Source organism: Pollachius pollachius (genome assembly GCF_949987615.1).
Source record: "Pollachius pollachius genome assembly, chromosome: 2".
NCBI classification, from domain to species: domain Eukaryota; kingdom Metazoa; phylum Chordata; class Actinopteri; order Gadiformes; family Gadidae; genus Pollachius; species Pollachius pollachius.
Window position 1 is genome coordinate 17,071,574 of NC_136935.1, and position 14,094 is coordinate 17,085,667.

The window sequence follows — 14,094 nt, forward strand, 5'->3', positions numbered from 1 at the left end:
GTTGTCACGAGAAAGAGGACTGTCTGTAGTAAAATCTCTCTTTGGTTTGGTTGTAGTTTCTTTTTCTTTTCTTTTACTGCCTCTCCAACTCTCCCTGAACCTTCCTACCCGAGTGACGTCTGGCCCCAGTTGCCGCAGCGGAACACCGGACAGCCGCAATTAGTACTGGCGGGACGCATGACGCAAACAAAGTGCACTCGCAAAGTCTGCACACCCACCGCCCCACCCAGTAGCACACACCCCTATAATCCACCCCAAGCACACACACACACACACACACACACACACACACACACACACACACACACACTCTCTCTCTCTCTCTCTCTCTCTCGGTCCATATCTCTCAAGCACACACAACACACTCTCTCTCACTCACAAGCACGCACACATACACACAAACTCTCTCATGGTCTATATCTCGGTCACACACAACAGACATCTCATATACGCGCGCGTTCAGACAAACAAACTCTCTCATGGCCTATGTCTCTGCCACACACAACAGACACTCTTACACACACACGCCAGGCACAGACGCACGCGTGCCCACGCACACAGACACACACACACACACACACACTCTCTCTCTCTCTCGATCTATATCTCTAACACACAACAGACACACTCAAACATAAAGACGCACCATACACGCACACAGCAGGACAATGTCAGTAATTTAGCAACACAAAAGTATTTTTTATTGCAAAAACAAACAGACAAGTATTGAAACACAAAGAAAATGTAAAATATAAATACAAAAAAAACTAAACTTATGGAGCAACCCCATACGCCTACTTTCACATATTGCGTAGTGATTTTCATAAAGAATACCAAGGTTTTGGCCTTTTGAAACCATAAATTGTTCAACAACACCCACAAATATATAAGCTATTAGCTGCATTGTTTGTATTGGGAACATTATTTCATCCTTTATTTTTCCTTCTCTTAAAGCATAATCCAATAGTTTTTTATATCATACATAATATATTATCTATATCATCGGACTGGAGAGAATTTAGTGTAGGCTATTATAAAAAATAAAAATAAACTCCGCAGCCTGTTCAGCGTTGAAAAGAACAGGCGGCCAAACGCCTGGATGGAGTTTGCGGTCTCTCAGAGGGCTCTACAACAACAGTTCACCCGGAGTGCAAAGACAGCATGTGTGGTAGCCTCGGTAGAGGAGGGAGAGACATCCGCCAAAATTACCACTACATCACTCCCAAACGCTGCTGGTGAATGCACATCGCAACCCAAACAAACAAATCAACGATCCGCGCGCCCCGGGCCGACCGGAGGGGAGAAGGAGTGACCGGAGGGCCGGGGGATGGCAACCATCATCGTTCTGTGTGTTGTGGTGGTCGGAGAGTCCAGTATCGCGAGGAGCTGGTACTGGGAGTCGTGATAAACACCCCTATTACTTAGACTGGTCCAGGTCACAGGGCCGCCTCCACTCCTGGCCGCGCTCATGAATCCATTTGTTTGATACTGAGAAGCAGAAGGGAACACGCAAAAACATGTCATCGTTTTCAAACGGTCCACTAAGGTCCTCACTAATGTCCTCAGGCTGCCTGTGTGTGGGTGTCCTATCGCACCGGACACATGAGGACATGAGTTGTAACTCGCTGTAAGCGGATTTTGATAACAGTGTCTGCGCGTATTAAATGGTAAATCCAACATGAAATTGTAAATCGTAAAACTCTATCATTAAAATCACAAATCGTGAAACCGACGGGAAATCGTAAATGGTGAGCGCGGCGTCGACACACTAATAGGTATCCAAGGACATCCATGACAGAACTACGGGACGTGCTGAGATAGCTGAGCAGGTGAGTAGCATCCAGCTGCAGTGCCGGAGTCGGGGCCTGTGATGTGTCAGGTCGGTTTTATTCGACGTTTTCGGCGTCACAGTCGGCCCTTAGCTACCCCCGGCTAAGTATTTCAACGTTAATTTTTCTAGTTAAATTTCAATAAAATCTATATTTTTAATATTACATATAGATATAGATATATCCAGCGCTGCAGCTGGATGCTACACGAACGTTCCATTTCCCATAAGGCCCCTCGATCGTTTCTTCGAAAAATATTGGAAAATATTAGTAGGCAAATTTAAAAAGAATGCATTTCACATTTCAAAAAAATAGAAAGTGTCGTGACTCGATGGTCCAACCCCCCCCCTTCCCCCCAAAAAAATATCATCTAGCACCCTTACTGATTCCCTACCCTACTCAGCACCTATAAATACAAATTAGAACAATTGCAGTATATTGGAGCCGGTAGTTCTATGGAACTTACTAGAGCAGGGCTGCCTATGCGGCTGTGCCCCTGGCCAGTGTGCAGCAGCATCTGGCACAGTCCACTAGCAAGGCCTCATAGAGGAGCCTGCTCCCATTTTCAAACCAACGTCACCTTTGACCTTTGGTTGGTTTTCGCTTAAACTACAATTATGAGGCTTCAAAAAACATTAGGCCTATGTGATATTTTTCAGATAGAATCATTATATTGTTTTGTTTTAACTTCAAGGCCTATGAGGCTTGAAAAACCGATGTTGAACAGACTATTTACAATGTTAAGAGTGTATATTTTGTATACTACAAAATACTTTTACAATATAGGATTTCTTAACTTAAGATAACTTTTGTCAGACAGAGAATTCCTTTTTACTATATATTTTTTTATTGTTTAATAGTAGTTGTATATAAATCATCATGACAAATCATCATGTCCTTCAATGCTACTTTTTTGCACGGTATATCAATGTACTAATTGCTGTATAGACAGATACTATTGATAAGCAATATATTGAGCTCTATGATGGAGAAGCAGTTTGATGAAATGGTTTATGTTGGAGGAGATACTATTGAACCATTTAATGTCCTAAAATAAAGGAATGAAGACATTGTCGATCTTTGCCTAAAGCGCCAACTGTGGCACTTTCAACTTTTCAACTTTAATTGAAATTGATCTTCATCTGGATGGTATGGAGTAGGTTGGAGTTTCATAACGAGGATGGGCGATCAAAGAGAGATGGTGAGGAGAGTAGAAACCTACACTGTACACTGGCGACTCATTTTAGATTACTAATTAAGCTGAGCTTGGAATAAATGCAGTAACATGTTGTTTTGGTCAAGGTAAAAGAGTGTTTCTCAGGAACACAACCACAATCATAATAGATATCCTATAGTATTTCTGATCCATTTTAACCATGGCTCTGGACTTACCCCACTTGTTTCCCACCAGCACTGGGCATGCTGCGTGCCGCGTGCTGTAGTCTCCATCCCCGCTGGCAAACAGGTTGTACCAGAACACTGCAGTTCCCTGTACACACACGCACACGCACACATAATATACATTTTAGACCGGGAGTCTAGTAATTTATTTAATACGTTACAAATCAAGTCGTGGTAAGGAAAAAAATGGGCATCCTCTTGGTACCTTCTTGGGCCAAACGGCTGCTCCTACGTCTGGAAACACTGTAGCGCCCCCTGCTGCCACGTCAGTCATCTGCAGCAGACAGAGAAATGAAGGACAACATTTAAACCTTTGATGCAGGAGGTGAAATTGTTATGGTTTTCAAGGCCTCGCCGGTTTTTTATTTGGACTATCTGACGGGTTTATTAATTCCTGCCAGGGGTGGATTGACTGAGTGAACCCATCAGCAGGTGGAGAGAGGAGCGGCGATAAAAAGTCCCAGACTTTTACTTTGTGAACTCAGAACTTTCCATGTTATGTTACTACAGCTGGATGCGCTCAAATCTCCTCCTAGCCCCTTAAGGGGGCTTCATGTAATTGAAGATAAAAATGAAACCAAGTGCCAAAACTATCAGAACATGAATGATGGAAAAAAGTAGACAAAATGATTAATTATTTAATCAAGGAAAAATAAATAGTTTGATAACGGTAATATTTCACAAGGAGAATAGTGAACAGATATCTGTGAAGAAACAAAGAGCAGTATGAACATACTCACATAGAAGAGCCACGTTGCCACACGGTTGCCCGTGCCAAGCTCTTTGAATGCGTCCGGTTCGTCTTTCTGCCGAGGCCAGACCGAGTTAAACACTCACAGCTCAACAACAAAGAATGATTACAGAAAGGTGTCTCAGGATAATCAGTTACCTACCCTTCCAAAGTCAAAGTGTGGTTCATATTGACCTCCGACACCATAGTTTGCAACCTAAAAGGGTGAAAACCAAGAATAAATATGATTCAAATACACACCGATGTACAAGACAAAAGCTTTACAATATATTTACACATATATTATGAGTGATTAACCATATACATGGTTTTATGAAATGCTAATAATTATGAATATTAGTATTTTTGTGTATTTTTCCAAACACAAAGTTGAGTTCTACCTGCATCTCTTCTGCAGTGTCCATCTCCAGCCCGGTGAGATCTTCAATCCTCTGATTAATCTTATCGATCAGCGGGTCATCGTAGCCAGTCAGCCAGGCGCTGGGAGAAAACAACATGTGTCACGTGCATTGCGGGTTAACGCCCACAAGATGGCACTAAAGGTCCGAGTTGGAGAACGGAAAACATGCAGAAAGAAATCGTCATGCTTAGTCAAGCCTACTTAATGAAATCACATGATGAATTTGTAGCAACACAACGCATGAAGTTTATCCATTAGAGAAGGACAAACTATAGACGACGGCCCAGAATTCAGAATCTCCTATTGGCTGAGGTTACACAGAATGTCACAGAAGAAACGCACGTAGCACAATTCCCAATGTGTACAACCGGGGAGGTTGAGGCAGGATCACAGATGGTCTCACTAAGGACTACAGAATGGCTCTACATTAACTACCGCTAGTGTTGTCATAGAGGTAGCCTCTCCCCTCCTTTACACTAGACACCTTTCATCAAGAGGGCTGACACCCTCTGACATTCTAGCACTCAGGTCTTACTGAATGACTTCCTGACAGGGTTTCAGCAATGAACCCTTTCAAGTGAGTGTACAAGGCCGCGGAATTAGACCAAGGAATATGTGGCTGGGGGAAAGCTCACTTTTATTGCCATGCGATCGCCAAAGTATCTGCTCGTAACTCTGTATCATAACTCTCATGCATTTTACAAGGTACATTGTTGACTCACATGCCAGAGCTTCTATAAACAGACGGCATGAAGCCTCACAATGCATTGTGGGAGTAAATTTAGGAATGTGCTATATACTTCCCTAAAGATTTAATTCCTTGGAGCTTTGTAGGAGTTTTAAGTCTGAGATGGGGAAATAGATAAGAAATAGCACACTCGCACAGTGAATGTGTGCATCAGTAACACGCTTATGTCACCCAATGAACTTGCGAGGAGCACCACTAAAAAACAGGAGAAGCTTGAGAGAGAGAGAGTGAGCAGCCATGTTGAAAGCTCACCGATTTTATAGCCTTGGAAAATGATAATTCCAGAGGAAATAACCAGGTCAAATAGAGTCCAAAGCTTCAATAACAGTTCTAACAGTTGAAAGATTTCCATTGCAACTTCACCAAAAAATAACCCAAGAAATGTCAGCCATGCATGATAGAAAAAATACAAATGTTTCATTTGTAACCGGTGTTGGCTGTGGTCTTATCCACATCCCACAGAAACGGTACTTCCATGGATGACTGGATTCAACCAGTAGAGGTTCAGCCGGTTGCCTGAGTGTTATACATGGTGCCTGGTCAGCATGCCTGATATGTTAACTCCGTAGATGTGGGCTTCCATCCATGGATAAGAACGGGATAGGTGATGCAGAGGAGCTGCTCTGAGCTGTGACCTGTGACCTCTTACCTCTTGGAGACTCTGTACCGGGCCGTGGTCAGTTTCCCGGTAAGGGGGTCATGCACCGTAGCACGCCTTAACTAGCTCAGGACACCACAGAGGACGGTGTAGGGAGGGAACACACAGGAATACAGAGAGGACACGGATAGGTAAGGAAAGAGAGAAGAGAAGATGCGGTCACTGGTGCTTCAATGGAACTTCATCTATGAGTAAAAGGTTGCATTGGTTTTTGTTGTTGATGTTTTTTGATGATGATGATGAATGAATTATTTTCATCATTTTGTGATTTTACCATTGCGTTAACTAAATATCATTAAATCTACAGCAAAGAACTGTAATCAATTTTTTGATTTCCTTACAGTTCAGTAGCCAACCTCCAATTAGTAAAACATTTTTGTAGTACAGCTACAAAATCTCTTACTGGGTATCAGCAGCACCGCCTGCTCCAAAAACACCCATATGAACCAATTTCTGTTCAACGGAAGGTACGTGACTGTGTGTGCCAATCAGACATGATGTAGGTTGCATTTCCTTTCCATTCCCTCTTTTCTTTTGCTCTATGGCGCCAGAGGTTTTGTTAAAAGCAGGAGAGGACACGTGCTGTGAGTTCAATGCGTCGCTACGTGGCCCAGACCGGGGAAGAGAGGAGAAGGGGTGGGAGGGGCTGAGATAAATATATCATGTATATATATATACAAGAACAGCCTCTCCTCCTCTCCCCTTCCTCCCCGCCCCCGAAGCCTTACCTCTTGCTGATCCGGTATGGAGCGGTCTCCAATATGCCGGTAATTGGGTTGGAAATAGTGGCTCTGCGCAGCTGTGGAGCCAGGGACACGTTCAACCCATCTGTGTGTGTGTGCGCGCGCTTGTTCTTGTGCGTGTGTCTGTGCTCAGGCCACTTAATCGGTTTCTAATGAGTTTATGGGCAACATCGTTCTAGACCCGTGGCATCGAAATAAAATAACTAAATTAAAATAACAAAAAATACACTTAAATTTGCATTAAGACAATCTCAATGCATGCGTCACTGAACCATGACTTGATAACCTGCTTACTGTTACCAGCTTTCTTTTCTTTGCAGTTTCTACTGTTTATTTGTTGGGTGAAACTCATCTATTCATGGCACCAGAGCAGCTTACATGAGAAGACACAAGAGAGACAGTCCCTTACCCTGGGCTTGGCAAGGCTCTTGACCTTCTCGATCTCGCTGTGGGAGATGATGTCGTGGTAGCGGACGATGTAGGGCCGGTCCCACTCATCCTCCTGTTTCACCGGACTCAGCAGGTACATGGGGTTGCGGTGGTTGTCATAGTAACGGCAGAAGAGCCGGCTCTGTCTGCGCGGTGTCTGTGTGCGGATTAAAATCCTTAAAAACAATGTTCCATAGAAGGAGAACGATTGCAATAAGGCGATGAGTCAGCGGTGTCAACTGAACGTGGAGGGGGGCCCAACACGGGTGTCAAGTGGGTGTCAGGGAGCGGGGACCTCACCATCTGGATGCCCTCGCCCCGACACAGCTTCTCGTACATCTCCCTCTCGGGGATGGGCTCCTTGAAGCCTCTCTTCTTGGGCTTCTCCTCTGTTTTGTTGCCCACCGTCCCCTCGTCCCTCTGTTTCTGGGCGGCCTCCTCCTCATCGCTCCTCTGCTTCAGCAGCTGGAACTCAAAGTACTTCAGGTTCCCCCGGGCGCGCTGGTGCTCCGAATCTGGATATGATTGTAAACATGCATACACAGAACAGGAAATCATGTATATCCAACATATTGTTTAATGTGGTTTTATTCAATCATTTATTTTATTTATTCAAATATATATATATATATATATATATATATATATATATTTTTTTTAAAGAAAAGTTGAACATGTAAATGCTACATATTATTTTATGCAGTTCCAGAGGAATACACAATCATCTCATCACCTTAATTATCGCAATGTTAAATATTGTTTACACATTTTTGTAAAGTAATTTAAACATGTCGCCGGCATAGGATTAAACAGCAAATTTATGATGTGATAACATTTGTGAGCTTTCTCTTTAGACTATAGAGATCTCTAGAGATCTTTCAAGTTATTCAGTGACCATTTCTTTCCCTCATTCGGTGGTGTATTAAATATGAGCCAAACATCTGGGGAAAAAATATGGACTAAGTGCATATTATGGAACAACAACTTTTTCAGTCAAGCCTTGTAATAACATCCAACAGGGATTGAAGACACCGGGCACAGAGAACCAAGAGTTACATAACCAGTGAGGCTCTGGCATGACTCTTTCCTGGGGTCTGTCTACATTCCATGACCAATGTTTATAATAAACCATGTTTTCGCTGAACTCCACAGTGATAAATACCTATTTGGTATCGTCCATGTGATGTTATCTCATCCCAATATAAATATATTTAAAAAAACTTGTAAAAAACACGAGTCTTGTGGACTGGTGTCAGACTCACCCAGTGTGAGCAGCCTCTTGGTGACCTCCAGCGCTCTCTCTAGCTCCCCCTGTTGGTAGATGGCGTAACTGAGATAGTCCAGCACGGTCACCTTGTCGATGGTGGACTCCTCCCCCTGGTCCAGCTGCAGCAGGGATTGGCTCATCCACAGCTCCGTGTGGTAGTAGTCTGAGTCCGAGTAGGCGATCTTCCCCAGCTCGTAGCAGTCCTCCACCGTCATGGGGCTCTTGTACGTCACGCCTGGTGGGATGATATTGGCCATGTTGGTGGTGGTGTTCATGTTGGTGGTGAGGGTGATGGTGGTGGGGGGTGATGTTAGTAGGTGGTGATGAAGGTGATGGTGGAGGTGGTGATGATGAAGGTGAGGAGGAGGATAGTGATGATGAAGGGGATGGTTGTCATGGTGATGCCGACGACGATAAGGAGAAAGAAGAAGACAAGAAGACGATCAAGAAAAGGAATGGAGAAAAGCAGAGAAAATGTAAAAAAAATAAATAAAAAATCCCGCAATTAAAAGAGGGGAAAAAGGAAAAAGAAAACTTTTTTTTTTTCCAAGAGCTTTTCATCCGGCAGCAGGGATGTATGTGTGTGTATGGCCGTGCGTGTGTCCGTGCTTGTGTGCGGAGGCCTACTGACCAGGCAGGTTGCCGGTGGAAATGGTGTTGGTGTCCAGATGGTACGTGTCCTGCAGCCGCAGCAGAGCCTTGGCCGCCCCCGTCTGGTCGTCCTCGGTGGGGAAGTGCTTGCGCTGCATAGTCAGGTTGGAGATGAAGGCTGGAGCCCAGCAGGGAGGGAGGGGACACTATGAGGCAGACTCACTATCGTACTGGATCACAGCTACATACTGTCTACAAGTAGCCATACTCCACATGGTTCATTGTTTTGTAAAACTGTCTATTTCGACCTCCACTGATCGAATCAAGTCATCCATGGAAATACCGTTTGTGTGGGATGTCGATAAGACAGCATCCGACACCGATTACAAATGAAACATTTGTCCTATTTTTATAATGCATGGCTGACATTTCTTGTTAGTCTTAAATGAGGATGTTTTGCCTTTAAATAGCCCTGTACAAAAAATGTAAACCTCCCAATTAGTTAATTAGTTACCCAAGACAGCTTCAAAGTCATCCCCATCTTTAAAATTGGTCCTTTTGGTCCTTCAAATTGACTCTCTCACTCCAAATGTTGATTCCTCCACTTTTAAACTGTTGTGTCTCTATAGCTTTCTCTTCTCCTCGTTTCAACGTTTGTGTCATGCGACACACCAATTCACCCATAATCCATCCATCCATCAACACTAATTCACCCATCATCCAATCCACCCGTCCATCCATCCATCCATCCATCCATCCATCCATCCATCCATCCATCCATCCACTCATCCATCCATCCATCCGGGTCCGAGTTGTGGCGTTTTCTTCCCCACAGGGATGAAACTGACCTTCGGTGGTGTCACTGAGCACCAGGGTCTCCAGCTCGCCCCACTCCGTGTTGAGCCTCTTCATCAGCTTGAAGGCGTTGACCGGGTGGCCCAGGAAGCCCTCAGGGTCCTGGATGGCCGTGATGGACAGGGAGTCCAGCTGATCGGCCCACCTGATACAAGACCACAGGGGGGTTCAGTTATGGTTCATATAGTGTTGAAGCTGGGGCTGATGGAAGTACATAATGTCAATCTGCTCATTACCGAAAGCAGTATTTACAGATTGGAGATCATTTATGTATGGTTGAGTCATTGTAAGTGTGCCAGTATGTGTGCATCTATTTGTGTGTGTTTTCATGTAAATGTGCTTAACTGTGCCTCTCTTGTTTGTTCATTTACACGTGTGCCCAAATGTGTGTGTGTGTGTGTGTGTGCGTGTGTTGGACTGTGTATGTGTTGTATGTGTGTGCATGTAGTACCGTTTGACCTGCTCCAGCTTGCTCTCCTCCACTCTGATATATTCCTTGAGAGAAGTGACCATATCTTTCTCTGTGAACAGCAGGTCTGTCATGTGACCTGAAGGACACGCACACACACAGCAGTACCATTTGATATCAATAGATGACTCCATTAAATCTAAAGTGAATAAAGGACTGATGCACTGTACATGCACACATATACATGCATGTACAACACATATATCTATTTTCTAAACTTACCTATTGAGGTGTAGAAGTCATTGTGGGCTGAGAGGGACTTCAAGAGGAAGCTCAGAAAAATACATAACTGCAGTCTCATCCTGAATATGGTACAGACAGATAGACAGACATATTAAAAATTGTTTCCAATTACAATTTCCAATGCATGAATTTGGCTGTTTATGTAAATGATTATTGCTGATTCCAAATAACGGAAAACAATGCTACTGCAATGCATAGTGTTAACTAAATTCCTTTTTGGTCCATTAGAAACAGATGTTTCTGTTTGTTGAGGCTGAACGGCATAACGGTACATTGTTTGGAGGGCCACACTTTGCACCTCCAAGGACACAAGCCAAGTAAAACAAATAATTTAAAAGTTGGATTCAAAACTACTGTGACACAGCAATAGATAAACAAAGAAATGAGGGCTTTGAATTCGAAAAGGAGATGGAGTTATTGGGCCAGTGGACCAGATTGACATCAACTGCAGGATGTCTGTAATTCCTATCAAGCTGCAGCTTGCCACCCACCACACCAGGCCAAATATAACCCCCTGGTTACGCTGGTTCAGCCCTGGCCGCTAGCAAAGTGGGCGTTTGCAATTGAGTGTCTCAATTGCACTGGGCGTTTGCAATTGAGAGAGAGTGGGTAGGGAGTTAAGTTCAAGTTTGCAGATGGAAAGAGAAAAGAGACACAACTGGTAGGAAGTGGGATGTAATTTAGAATAATCTTAAATATTGTAGATATTCAAACCTTATTTGACAGAAAAAGGAAATTTGGAAAATACTTTTGATTGACAGGGTTCACATTCTTTGCATCATTGAGATAAACTATCTTAGTCAACGGCTAGAGGTTAATACATATAGGACTGCTTTATCTGTTGAACAACTTGGGCAATATAAGAAATACAAACACTATTCATACTTCATACATAGAGGTGTAAATTCTAATACAAACCAGTTTCATTATAACACAGTTACAGTAGGCGTTTTTTTTTTCTTGTGAGATAATTCCTGTTTGGATCGGTTGATGTCAACTCTAACATAGCTAACATATAAGCTAACCTAGCAATGCTTCGAAGTAGGAATTAAATATCAAATATTGATAATAAAATGGATATTGTTGCGCAAAGTTTGAAGAACATGTGTAGCAGCACAGGGTAGACAGTAACGTAGCATATGAGACTAGCATCTGGTCACTTTAGTGACATCACAAATTGAAGCCTTGGTCCTGAGGTTGCCCTGCCACTGCCTGCAGTAATAACAACTACCTTAAAACATCCGCTCCAACCACACACTGGGCTAAACTAAGAAAACCGTTCTGAGAAATAAAACATCAGCACAATTCACAATTAAAAATAAATCCTTTCACTTAAACTGTCCATATTCACTGCCCATATGAGAAAGCCAGAGTTGTCGTTACATCATTTTTTCCCATTAATTAAAGACGCAATTTCATGTCAGTATTGGTTTAGTTTATAAACGAACACACACACACACACACACACACACACACACACACACACAAAGTAAAGGTCACATATGAATGCATACGTGGGCAGCCTGTGGCTACCTCCTCTATGTGTTGCCTTAAGAAGCCATCCTTACCCACAGGCTTGGGCAGGTCCCTCCCAGACAAGTCCTGACTCTAATGAAAGTCAATGAAAGAAAGGTCCTGTCTGCATGCATGCAGCGAAGGCTCTCATGCAGAAGCCCACGCAGACGTCAGCAGAGCTATGAGCATACTTTGTCTCCACAAGCATGATGACCATAAAGCTATCCGCTATAGGGTTAGAATGTTTTATCTATGACGTTAGGTACCATTCGGTTCTCCTGTGTTTAGAGGGAGTTTTATAGTTATTATACTTAAGGTTTATGGATACCAATAATTGCAACACTAGTATGACCCAAGACTCCAGGGGATATTCCAGTGAAAAGGTTATTTCGCATCCTTGAGTGAAGTATTCATAATGAATGGACATGAGTGGGCTCAGAAACCCTAAGGGGACATCCGGAACCTAGCAACACATAATGTATAATCCCCTTGAAGGCTTAACCAGTTTCTGAACATTTCCTTAATGAACTGTCCTTGCTGAGGTCTGGGATGTAGTACTGCTTTATGACTGCTTTGGGCTAATACAGTTTAAAATTACATTAATGCACTTTTTTTTTCTTTTTCAAATGCACTGGAATATCTATTAAATAACTGGAAGTTCTGTTCTCTAGAATAAGTCAACATTGTTACTCACAACAAGCATCGTGAGAATGCTAATCATTGTAAACACAGAAGCTCCTCATTATTATCATTATTGGGTGTCTCTGCAGAGTTTAAGGGAAAGTTCTTGAATGAGCTGTGGAAGGACTGCCACGTCTTCGCCCCTCCCCCGCAGAGAGAGAAACGAGAGTGAACTCTCAGAGCGGGCTCTCCTGCTCTGCGTGGACCGGTACCTTCTTTCCTGGGAGAACCTCGTGAGGTTATTGGCCAGATGGGATGGGTTAGGTCCACTGCGGGTGAGCGGGGATAATAACTCGCCTCATTAACCTATTCTCATAAACGCACAGTGGCACAGCATGTAGGCAGAATATCAAAATAAAATAAAATACATCACAATAATGCACGACTATGCTCAATACAACACTGGTTTTATGGGTCTATACTATTCCTCACATTGCATTTGTTGCACATGGATTATTTTGGAGTATATATTTCAATGAATTTTACCGCCCCGACAACAACAACAACAACAACGATCTATATTTTATGGACAACCAGGAATTCAAGGGATTTTCAAATTAAAAGCACCGCTATGTGTGCGTAGTCGTCACGCTGATCGGCGGAAGCATCCTACTTTCCGATGATGACGACTGATCGATCATCGTATGAATGAGGACGATCAGTTCATTTAAACCATCCCAATGTTTTAACGCTTTCATTCCCCCCCCCCCCCCTTATGATGCTGTAAACACCGGTGGACATTACACTATTACTACTAACAATACTACTAGACTTCCAGCTGCAAAAAACGATAATCCATGCGTCAATATTTACCCGAACATCTTGATGTGGTAAACGGATCCTTCAGTCAAAAAATAAATAAATGTAGCTCCAATCCAAGGCTCAAGTCGTAGGTCTAGTCAGCTCCAAAAAAAGATGCCTTGCTAAAGTTGACTGCACATACTTTTCGGTGTTTCTGAGCCACGCTGCTGCGGGACAGTGCTCGCCATCTGTTGGAGTGGGCTGGTCTTCAGCTCCCGTCAGGAGAAGCGCTACGTGCAGAGTTACACATACACCGTGGTGCTGCTGTCCTACCACACTTTTCGTCTCGTCTCACAAAAATTTCGATGGGAGGTGTCCTGACCCTAATGTTGGCAGTCATGTTGATAATCATCCCCACTTTTAGGATAATACTTAGAATGGGCTGAATAGGTTACCTCTACCCCTCTTCTCTAAAGTTTACTGAGACGTCAGAGAGGTTGGAGCCAGTGTTGGATTTGTGTTGCATTCGTTTTAATTTTATTAACATTTACTCTCTAATTTATTAATCAATGTTGGGGTACTGAACTGTATAGACTCTATTTCCGTTTAATATGCACTTATACAAGTTTAGGATGGATAATGTGACCAAATAACCCTAGTCATCTCCTTTAGACTGTGCAGCCAGAGCTATGGCTTTGTTTCAGCATTCCAGAAACTTCCCTTGACTGTTGGAAAAAAAAACTACTGGTGGGAGGGAATTCCTGCAGCACGCT

At 43.2% G+C, this 14,094-nt stretch overlaps 1 protein-coding gene across 2 annotated transcripts; it reads right to left on the reverse strand.

Moving 5' to 3' along the window:
• Window positions 1-675: 675 nt before the first annotated feature.
• LOC307091481 (prolyl 4-hydroxylase subunit alpha-1-like) lies at window positions 676-13,608 on the reverse strand. 2 transcript variants are annotated; one of them, XM_079758477.1, is made up of 15 exons: window positions 13,394-13,608; window positions 10,364-10,443; window positions 10,124-10,220; window positions 9,666-9,817; window positions 8,858-8,995; window positions 8,222-8,461; window positions 7,260-7,474; window positions 6,940-7,116; window positions 5,779-5,849; window positions 4,362-4,461; window positions 4,124-4,177; window positions 3,971-4,036; window positions 3,436-3,504; window positions 3,222-3,318; window positions 676-1,488 (listed from the first exon to the last, which is right to left on the reverse strand). In XM_079758477.1, exons 1-15 carry the CDS (start codon window positions 13,399-13,401, stop codon window positions 1,418-1,420), a joined length of 1,635 nt encoding a protein of 544 aa, XP_079614603.1. In that variant the 5' UTR covers window positions 13,402-13,608; the 3' UTR covers window positions 676-1,417. The 2 variants fall into 2 exon arrangements, with proteins under 2 accessions (XP_079614603.1, XP_079614602.1); XM_079758476.1 differs by lacking the exon at window positions 5,779-5,849 and adding an exon at window positions 6,516-6,586.
• Window positions 13,609-14,094: the final 486 nt, after the last annotated feature.

What these genes read in the sequence shown, in the direction of transcription:
- LOC307091481 (XM_079758477.1), bottom strand. An exon ending in GCTCAGTGACACCACCGAAG is followed by an intron (nt 8,996 to 9,665) that starts GTCAGTTTCATC and finishes GCTGGGCTCCAG; the next exon opens with CCTTCATCTCCAACCTGACT. An exon ending in CACACTTTGACTTTGGAAGG is followed by an intron (nt 4,037 to 4,123) that starts GTAGGTAACTGA and finishes TGGCCTCGGCAG; the next exon opens with AAAGACGAACCGGACGCATT.